This window comes from Trachurus trachurus, assembly GCF_905171665.1.
Source record: "Trachurus trachurus genome assembly, chromosome: 19".
Taxonomy (NCBI): Eukaryota; Metazoa; Chordata; class Actinopteri; order Carangiformes; family Carangidae; genus Trachurus; species Trachurus trachurus.
The window spans coordinates 4641097-4651326 of NC_139913.1; the positions used below are offsets into that span (position 1 = coordinate 4641097).

Consider the following 10230-nt stretch of genomic DNA (forward strand, 5'->3'; position numbering starts at 1 on the left):
CATTTGAGAGTGCATGAGCTTCTCCTGCACTTTCACTTTGAAACATGCAACAGTTTTTATATCTGCTCCTTTATAAATGTAGAAATCAATAATAAATAAAGGCCTTTAATCCACTAAATCTGCCGTTATGAATGTTAATAAGTCATTAATAGTTGCTATAAATGTTTAAAAAATAATTTAAAAAAAGGGGGGGGGGGGGGGGGTGAAAATCACCAAATCTGTCATTATAAATGTTAATAAGCCAATAATAGCTGTTATAAATGCTAATACATCACCAATAAATGGCTGTATAATGATCAGTTCTGTAGTTTATAAATGGTAATAAGTCAGTGTATCATAGAAATAAGCTTCTTTCTCTTCCTGGCCTCTGTAAAGTATCAGCCAATGATTTTATTAATCATTAATAAAGATATTAGAAGAAAGTAGAATAAAAGATACTAAAACACTTGGATCCAGAGTTTTATAACCTGCTGCATATTATAGGTTCAACTTCATATAGATAGATAGATAGATAAAGCAGAGGAAGGTAATACTATATCTAAATATACTGTAGCTCCGTCTTTCCTGTGAGTGATACATTATTAAATATGACATTTAATCCAGATTTATCATTATTCTGGTTTAACTTCTTTATATAGGCCGAGGTTGGTTCCGTCCAGTTTTATAAAAGGTCACGATGATGATGATGAATCACGAGAAAAATATAATTTATATTACATAAAGAAGAATTTGTCTTTATTTTTGGATGTTTATGCTGAAGAATTTAAAATATTTTATAGTTAAATGTAAATGAAACACTGTTAGAAGCTCAGTGAGTTTCCTCAGAGGTCAAAAGGTGAAGGAGGTTGTTCTCATGTTGTTTTAATGTAAAATCTGAAGGGAAAAAAAGCAGCAAAGCGCCACTGAACCGAGACAAAACTCGTGAACACGCGGAGTGACGCGGTGTTTTTCTGGGCTCTGCTCTCTAACCTGACCCCCCCTCTACCCCCACCTCCTCCTTCCTCTATCATAAGAGGAGCAGGAGGAGGAGGAGGATAAAAACCATCCATCATCCCGCCGACCGGTCTGAGGCGCCCTCTGCTGGAGCAACAGCTGCACCGCACACACTCTTAACACACACACTCTGTCTAACACACACACACACACACACTCTGTCTAACACACACACTGTCTAACACACACACACAAGCTGCCAGATGTTGAGCATCTATGACAGAACAAACTGGTTCAAGGTGACATCAGATCTCTGTGATGAAGCTGATCTCCAGTGTGAAGAGGTTTAACACGACGAGGCTTTTTATTTCTTTATTAGGCCTATTATTGACGCAGCTTCACTGTTAAATAAATAAAGTTTCCTCTTTTAGATTCAATGTAATAATTTATTATTAATTAATTAACTGAGCTAAATCAGAGTTTAAATTGATTTTTAATTTCACTGTCGAATCAGTTTGTGGTTAAAATATAGGATTTTTGGTGTTTAACTTTTATAATTCACTGAGATTCCTGCTTCACTTTATATACAAACTTCACTTTAAACTCAGATCTGGTCACAAACCGACCTGCAGCACTTGTTTCAGCTCCATAGGATGAATAAAAGAGCTCGTATAGAGTCTGAACTCGGTGGTTTTCTGCCTCCTGAGTCGCTGGTGACGGTGCAAAGTGCAGCATGAACCGTCTCCTGACCCAGAGATGATCCCTCCGCACGCCGCCATGAATAATGCATGAGATCCGGGTACAGATTACCCCCTTATCAATATGCAATACTCATTACGCTGCTTAAATTGCCACTTAATAGTTATGAATATGTGGAAAATGTCTGGGACCCATATAGAAGCTGCAGCAGCTCCTCCTCTACCCCCCACCCCCCCATATCCTCTCCTCTGCTTTAACTTAACTCCACCTGAGAGTTTGAAGAGACTTTAGAAAAAATAGTGCACAGAGTCTCTGATGCTTTTATGTTTTTAGTTTCGTGCAGCTGATGTGAGCGCGATGGGGTGAAGCTCTTTATGCAGCAGCAGTGAAGCCCCTGTGTGTGTGTGTGTGTGTGTGTGTGTGTGTGTGTGTGTGTGTGTGTGTGTGTGTGTGTGTGTGTGTGTGTGTGTGTGTGTGTGTGTGTGTGTGTGTGTGTGTGTGTGTCCGCGACTTCACCTTTGGCCGCGCGGTGACTGGACACATGAGGATAAATCACTCCGCTGCTCTGCTCAAGTTCGTGTCGTGGTGGCAGCAGCTTCACACACAAAATAAAGAAAAAGAAGAATCTGCTTCTCTTCTTTAAACCCTAAAACATTTTATTATTTTTTATTATAAAATAAAACTATTTGTGTTTATTTATCCTTATAGGAGAATTTCTAATCAAGTATCTCCAGCTGCTGATTCAGGACGAGGCCTGTGAACGCAGCACCATACAGGCGTCTAACATAAATACTTTTATTATAAGAAACATTTTTTTCAAAAGAAGGTGAAATAATCAGATAAAAAAGTAGAATAAAATCTATTTCAGGTTTATTTTTTTAGAATCTGGACTCACAACAAAATAAAAACTACATTTAAACTGCTTTAAGCTCAAATATAGCAGCCACAGTTTGTTTATTTCTAATAGTAATAATTATTATTTTTATTCTAAGGCTCCAGTGTGTGTGTGAGGGTTTGCGCCTGTGAGTGGACACCACTCCACTCCACGTCCAGCCTCTCCAGTCCCGTCCACGCTGTTAAAGCCGTCACTCTCATTCAAGGTTGTGAATTATATAGAACATTGTCTACTCCCCAAAACCATAAAACCAACTTTATGGACCTCACGTGACTTTTCACAGTCTGTAAGTAATATAGGCCTATACGATCTTTGGTAAGGGGGGATTTTTTACCAACTTCAGCCCTGTCTATAGTAGTATACCTGTAGGCCAAAGGCTCTCTTTACTTTTTTTATATATTTTTTAATCATTATCAGCTTATTGTTAATTTTTTATTTTATATTTTTTTCCAGAGGGGGATTTTATCGCCGTGCAACTTCTCTTACGAGCCAAACGCGCATCTCGCTGCCCAGAGGTCAGAGCAGGTAAGTTTTTAAAAAACTCTTCTCTTTCACTGTCTATGCTTCTTTATATTTATATTATATTATATCATAAATATAAAGATAAAGCAACCAGCAGATCAACCACAGCAGCAACAACAAAGACTCCAGGTTAATCATTAATAACAACAACCAGTCACAACTTATGAGCGCCTGCAGCTGCACTTTTTCCTACTTTTACACCCTCCGCTCGGTGTGTGTGTGTGTGTATGAGAGTGTGTGTGTATGTGTGTTTCTTCTCTACTTGACAACACAGTCGAGTCGAGACACGTCCAAAGCGATTGAGAGAAACTTTTATTTTCCAAGCGCTATGAGTTCACTTACAAATACAAAAAGCTTATTGGCGAAAAGAAGCTCACATCACTGCCTATCCACAGAATAACCCTCTGCACTAAAAATTGATCACATTGACAGGTTGAATACATTTGCATTGCTCATAATTAGTTCTAAACAATAATAATAATATAATAATAATAATAATAACCATAATAATAATAATCATAGATGCACAGAATCTCCTAGAGCTACACGTTGGCTTTGTTTAGGAAAGTTTTCTGGATGTGGCCACGAAGAGAAAAGTTGACACTAAAGCGCTTTTTGAATGGCCCCGGGTTTAACATTATACATTATACATTCAATGAAGAGCAGCATGTGGTTTGGAAACTTTACTTTTTTCTTGTTTTTTTGTTCTTTTCTGTAACTGTACAATGATTTTTTTTATTCTATTTTTTTTAATTTATCATTATTATTATTCACTTTTCTTTCTTTTTCTTTTTCTTTTTTTTACTCCTGTTGGACCGTGAAGTTACAATAATAATAATAAAGAGCTCGAGTTATTTAAACACCTTCAAGATAAAGAGATAAAGAGCAGGACAGTTAATATAACACCCCCTCCCACCCTCCCACCTTACCTTTACCTTTACCTTCACCTCCACCCCCCCAGGAATGATATTTACATCTTTTTCTTTTTCTTCCATCTAACTACATCATAGTAACAACAGTATAACAGTAAACTAAAAAAAAAAATGGCATGTTAACACCACAGGATACTTCTTCTTTATCTATCACAATAGCATGCTGAAGGTGCTGCGCTGTCAAGAGCTTGTACAGTACTCATGGATTCTTTCTTTTTCATTAATTATTCCTCTTTTTTATTTATTTTTCTTTTACTTTACTTCACTTCTCCCTCCCAAAAAACAAAAAAACAATCAAAAAACAGAAAAAAGAAGTTGTTCAGTTGTGGAAGGCGCTGCCTCCTGTTACGAGACTCATGCTCTTCAGTTTATTGTCCTTCTTCCACTTCATCCTGCGGTTCTGAAACCAGATTTTGATCTGTCTCTCGGAAAGACACAGGGCGTGGGCTATCTCTATCCTCCGCCGTCTGGTTAGGTACCTATTGAAGTGAAACTCTTTCTCCAGCTCTAGCGTCTGGTAGCGGGTGTACGCGGTTCGGGCCCTTTTCCCGTCTGGTCCAGTCATATCTACAAATAGGTAGATTTTTTTTTTTTTTTTTTTTTAAATAACAAGAAAAAAGCCACAGAATTAGAAACTGCACCGAGAAGAATAAGAATAAGAAGAAACAGAGATAGAAGAGAGGAGGAGAAGGAGGAGAAGAGTAGTATAGTTTGTGGTATTTTTGCACAGGATTTGGCTGCAGGATCATTTCTAAAGAGGTCACAACATGATGCAGTAAAGAGGTGGGAGGTGAAGAAGAAGAGGAGGAAGAGGAGGAGGAGGAAGAGGAGGGGGGACATGCATGCTACAGCAATGCAATCCAATGCAACCAACACGACATGTAACAACAATAACAACAATAACACAACTCCTCACGCCCTTAAATACTGTAGATCCTAAACCTTTAGAATAAACACACAACCTAAAATCCACATCACACCAACACCTCCTTCCTCCTCCTCTTCCCTCCTCCTCCTCTTCCTCCTGCCGCGGCTTCATGAGGCTCCACAGCCGTTAACCTGCGCCCCAGCGGCGGCCACAGTCCCATAAAGAGCTCCCTAACACCCCACCACCTCTTCATCACCCCCCAACTCCACAACCATCCACAGCCTCTCTTCCCTTCCTTCTCTCCTTCTCTCCTTCTCTCCTCCGCTCACTCATGCACCACCTGACAGATTTATGGCGCCGCCAGCGTGACACACACACATACACACACACTTTCAACCTTCACAAACTAAATATTATAGTAGAGATGATGTGTAAATGTGTGTAATATACCATGGCTTATGTGCAGTTTCCGCATCCAGGGGAATATTTGTGGTGTTTGGCCACAATCATTAGACGTGGGTGTGGAGGAGGAGGTGGCGTTGGGCTCCTGGTGCTGCTGCTGCTGCTGCTGCTGCTGCTGCGCCCGGGAAGCCGCCGCCGCCGCCGCGCTGGAGATGGAGACGCCGCTGCTGTGCGCGCCTCCTTCCTCGGTCTCAGAGGCTCCGGTTGCGTCGTCGATCTCCGTGAAATGAACGCCACCTCCAACTCCTCCGCCGCTGTTGCTGCTTTTGTTGAGGCTGTTGCCGCTTGAATTGGCGCTGCGGTCGCACGGCGGAGAGGCGCTTTTTAGTTCCAGCGGGTCTCGGTTCCCTCCAGCCGAGGCGCACGACTGTGGCACCGACTGTGGCACCGACGGGTCTGGAGACGAGAGCGAGCAGTTACCACCGGGCGTCTGTCTGTTGCTGCTGCTCCCGCTGCTGCTGCTGTTGTTGTACCGGGCGTCCGGACCGAATCCCCGGGCATCCTCCCGCTGCTGCTGCTGCTGCTGCTGCTGCTGCTGCACGGCACCGAAGTGGCTGCCGGCGCTGGTCCGGTTCACCGTCAGGTCCATGCCATTGTAGTTGTAGCCGAAAGACCCGGAGTGCATGGCGCCGGGGTCTCTGAAGGAGCCGCTCACGGCGCCGTTAGTCCCATAATTTAGTAACTGATAGTCGGAGCCATTTGGATAGCGCCCTGAGAACGAGTTTACAAAGTAAGAGCTCATTTGCTTGGATTTTTAAAGCCTCGATTTGTAGATCTTTGTCGCTATAATCCTGTGTGCTTGCAACGATTTATGGACGCAATCATGAATTATAAGCAATGAAGCCTCTACTGTACTTTGCCAGGTATGCGGCCAAATATGGGAGAGCGTTCGGGAATCACGTGCCTTTGTTGACCAGTCGTAAATCCTCACTGATGACTTCAAGAGGTAATTCATGCTCCATGGTTACAAATGATGACGAAATAATGGTCGTTAGGCTCCAGTCAATGGGTGCCTCCCCGCTGCGCCTCGCGAGAGCCCTGCGCGCGCGTGGGCAGAGAGCGCCATCTTCCGGACAGAGGAGGTAGCTGCGCGCGATCCGAGCTGCGCGTGGAGGGAGGGGGTGGTTGGGTGGGGTGGGGGGGTCTGTCAGGGCCTCACCGCGGAGTCATCGATCATTTATGTAACACACTGATAACACACACACACACGCACACACACAGGCCACAAAAGGCTCAGGTAACATAACGGTGGCAGCTTCACGCGCCCATAGTGTCAAACCGGAAGTTATTTTTACTCTTTAGGCTTCACCTTTATGTGGATTTATTGTTTTTATTTTATTTTATTTTATTGTGCAGCTCCAGAAGCAGCTCAGCTCCCACTATGATAATAATAGGGTCTATTAATAATATTAAAATGAAAATGATAACACGAGGTCTTTTGTTTCTCTGCAGCGTGAACACATTAAGACGCAACCAGATGTTCCAATATTTTTACATCAAAAAGCCTTTTTATTTTTCTATGTACAATTTTTCCTAAACAAAATATTGCACACATAGATCCAGATGTGCATCGAACACATGAACAACAATAAATAACATGTAACATTTCTTATCTGTACAAATCCAGCTGCAGACACCGAGCCCACACTATTATTATTAATATTATTATTATTGTCATTATTATTATTCATTATTATAGAACAGCTACAGCACAACATGTACAGGAAGCACAAGGCCTCTTTAATGTCAAAAATAAAAGCAATAATAATAATAATAATGATGATGATGATGAGGTAACAACATTTTTCAAAAACTAAACAGTGAAGGTGAAGTTTTTCTTTCTTTTTTTTTTACATTTTGGCGGATGGATTTTTGCATAGTCCCCTAAATAAAACACGCACAAGCACAAGGACGGACAGAGGAGGACCTGGTTGAAACTAACGCACCACAGTCACCGTGCAGACACTGAAGTGAATCTATCACTCTACACGTCTCTAGCACTTTTATCTACAAAGAAATAATACACCAGTTTTTATTCTGGAGAGGAGAGAAAGAGTCTTTTCTTGTGTTTTTTTTTTAGTTTTTTAACTCTTCTTCTCCGCCTGCTGCTGCTGCTGCTGCTCCTCCTCTTCCTCCGGGCTCTTTGACGGGTTGAGGAGTTTGTTCTCCTTTTTCCACTTCATCCTGCGGTTCTGAAACCAGATTTTGATCTGTCTCTCCGTCAGACACAGCGCGTGGGAGATCTCTATCCGGCGCCTCCTGGTCAGGTAGCGGTTGAAGTGGAACTCCTTCTCCAGCTCCAGGGTCTGGTAGCGGGTGTAGGTCTGTCGGCCCCGGCGGCCGCTGCTGCCAAACGGACCTGGACGGAGAAACACATCCATTACACGTTAATCATTACACGTTTCTTTTTCTTTTTCTTTTTTTTGTTGTTAATTTTCTAAAGTGTAGGAGAAGAGTCTACCTGAAACTGCACTGAAAATCTGTAGTGGTGTATCTGCAAACATAACAATACAGTGTGTGTTACAAAGCTCTACAGCACAGACTCACAATAATAACAGACACAGAATATTTAGCTCTAAATCATTGAGAGAAAGAAAAAACCAAACAATATAATCATTAACTCTTTTGAATTGTTTATATTTTAATATTTCTTCCTCCTGCGCTCATCAGAGGAAGACGCACTCCTCCTCTTCTTCCTTTTGTTAATGAATCTCCTGTAGTTTCCTCTCGTCGTGTGTCCTCATTGTGTCTTCTGACAGCCTCACAGTCAGATCACAATGATATCTACACATATTTAATTAATAAAAACTCTCTCCCTAATGATGATGTCATTAATGGAGCCAGCTCATCCTGCATGCGCTGCGTAAAAGTGACGTTATAGAGTTCACTCAGCTGCGTGTGGTTGCTTCAATGAAACTGAGATTTTATTATGATTTTATTATTAGTATAGGCTATGTGTGTGTGTTTGTTTTGATTTTTGGCCTCTAGTGTGTGTGTATTGTGTGTATATTGTGTGTATGTGTGTGTGTGAGGCCCAGAGTGAAAGAGCCATGTGACGAGAACCTCATGTTTCCAAGCTGGAGCTCTGCAGGCCCAGTCAGTCAGTCTGTCTGTCTCTATGTATGTAGACCTATGTATTCATGCATGTGCGTGTGCGTGCGTGCGTAAATGCGCGTGCGTGTATGTAGACTGTGTATGCTGTGGTGATGATGTAGCAGCCTGAGCCCTGGAGGCGCGTGGAGCTCCGTGCGTAATCGGTGCGATCACAAACTAACTCTCAAGTTGTGTGATGGACAGATAGATAGATAAATATATAGATAGTTTATTAATCCCAGTAGGGAAATGCAGCTGTCTGTCTCTCTCATCCAAACAGTTAAAACAGTTAAAACGCAGAAGAGTACATAGAATAAAGGGACAATACGAAATAAATAAACACAGATGAGGCAGTACAGTATACTACACTACAAAGCCAGCCTAGTGTGCAGTGTATAAGAGCTGTAGAAGTGTCATCACGTTAAACATCAACACACACAGGTAAAACTGACCCACTCTCACTTCATGTGTGTGTTTGTGTGTGTTTATGCGTGTGTCGGTACCCACCAGCGGAGCACGCGTTCATCCGCTGCATCCACGGGTAGATGAGTGTGGAGGATTTGTCGTCGATGTGCTCCGGTCCCTCCGCCTTGCTGCTGCTGCTGCTCCGCTGCTGCTGCTGCTGCTGCTGCTGATGCTGCTGCTGATGCTCCGCACTCACAAACAGCGGCTGGTCGACGTCGCGGCTCGCGGAGAAAGCGCACGAGCCCTCCGCCGCGTCCTTGTAGAAAGCGGCGCTGTAGTCGCTGCAGGCGGTGGCCGCGGCGCCCCCAGCGCGGCCGTAGTAGTAGGACGCCGCCGCCGCCGCTGCAGGGTAAACCTTCTCCTGCATGTTGGCCGCCGCGGCGCCATACGTGGCCGCGCTGGAGTAGTGTCTTAACGGATCGGTGTATCCCGAGGAATATAACGGTATCTGACCCAGGAGAGAGTCCTGTCCTCCCGGTAGAGACACGGGAAAAGTTGAGTTAACAAAATAGGAACTCATTGGGTGGACAACGGGGTGTAGGCTATATACTCCGGAGGAATATGATTTGTTGTCTTTTATAGTCCAAGTGGTTTTGCCATTACTTTATCGGAGATTTGGTTTTTGCTGAGCGGGGGAGGGGGGTGAGGAGGGGAGGGGGTGTAAGGGAGGGTGGGGAGGGGGGAGGCTGAGAGGTGCCACTGACTATACGGAGAGGGGAAGTGGACCAGCTGATCCACCGCTGGCCAATCAGCGCCGTCCTGTGCTTTCCACTATTGCACCCATGGGGGGCTCTTGTTGCGCGCATGCATGCAGGGGAGGGGGGGGGGGGGGGGGGGGTAGAGGGGGGGTCTCCCCGGTGAGTCGAAATGAAGCGCTCGAGCCTGTCGGTCTTTACGCACGCTCACACACACAGAAAGAAAGAGAGAGGATGCTGCTGCTGCTGCGACTCACCAAAACACACACACTCAGAAATAGTGTAAGAAACAGAAGCGAGGCGACACTACATGTATGAATATGAAGTGTGTGTGTGTTTGTGTGTGTGTGTGTGTGAGCATGCAAATGCAGCAGTGAAACACACACACACACACACACGCACAAACACGAACTCTGTCTCACACACTCACTCATAAAATGCACAAAAAAGGAAGAAAAAAAACAACAAAAACCAACAGGACAGTGACGCGTAAAACTCTGCGTCTTGTTTCCTTTTACGCACAAATTACAAGGCAACATCTTCATCCTCCTCCTCCTCTTCCTCCACTCCAATAATCCACTGTGACTCTCAAACACACCGATAAACCACCGTGGATCTGACTCAGTCCCGATCTGCGTCAATAATCTGGATTCTCACTCTGTCTGT

General features: G+C 43.7%; 2 protein-coding genes across 2 annotated transcripts; both read right to left on the minus strand.

Moving 5' to 3' along the window:
- Positions 1-4300: 4300 nt before the first annotated feature.
- Positions 4301-6136, minus strand: hoxb5b (homeobox B5b; the record flags this gene model as incomplete). The annotated part of the gene is given in 4 exon segments (XM_083994052.1): positions 4301-4548; positions 5300-6065; positions 6067-6114; positions 6116-6136. Coding segments are annotated over 4 exon segments (1083 nt in total).
- A 1259-nt stretch (positions 6137-7395) lies between these two features.
- Positions 7396-9389, minus strand: hoxb6b (homeobox B6b; the record flags this gene model as incomplete). The annotated part of the gene is made up of 3 exons (XM_083993713.1): positions 7396-7670; positions 7773-7805; positions 8912-9389. 3 exons carry the CDS (start codon positions 9387-9389, stop codon positions 7396-7398), a joined length of 786 nt encoding a protein of 261 aa, XP_083849839.1.
- Between the last annotated feature and the right edge of the window lie 841 nt (positions 9390-10230).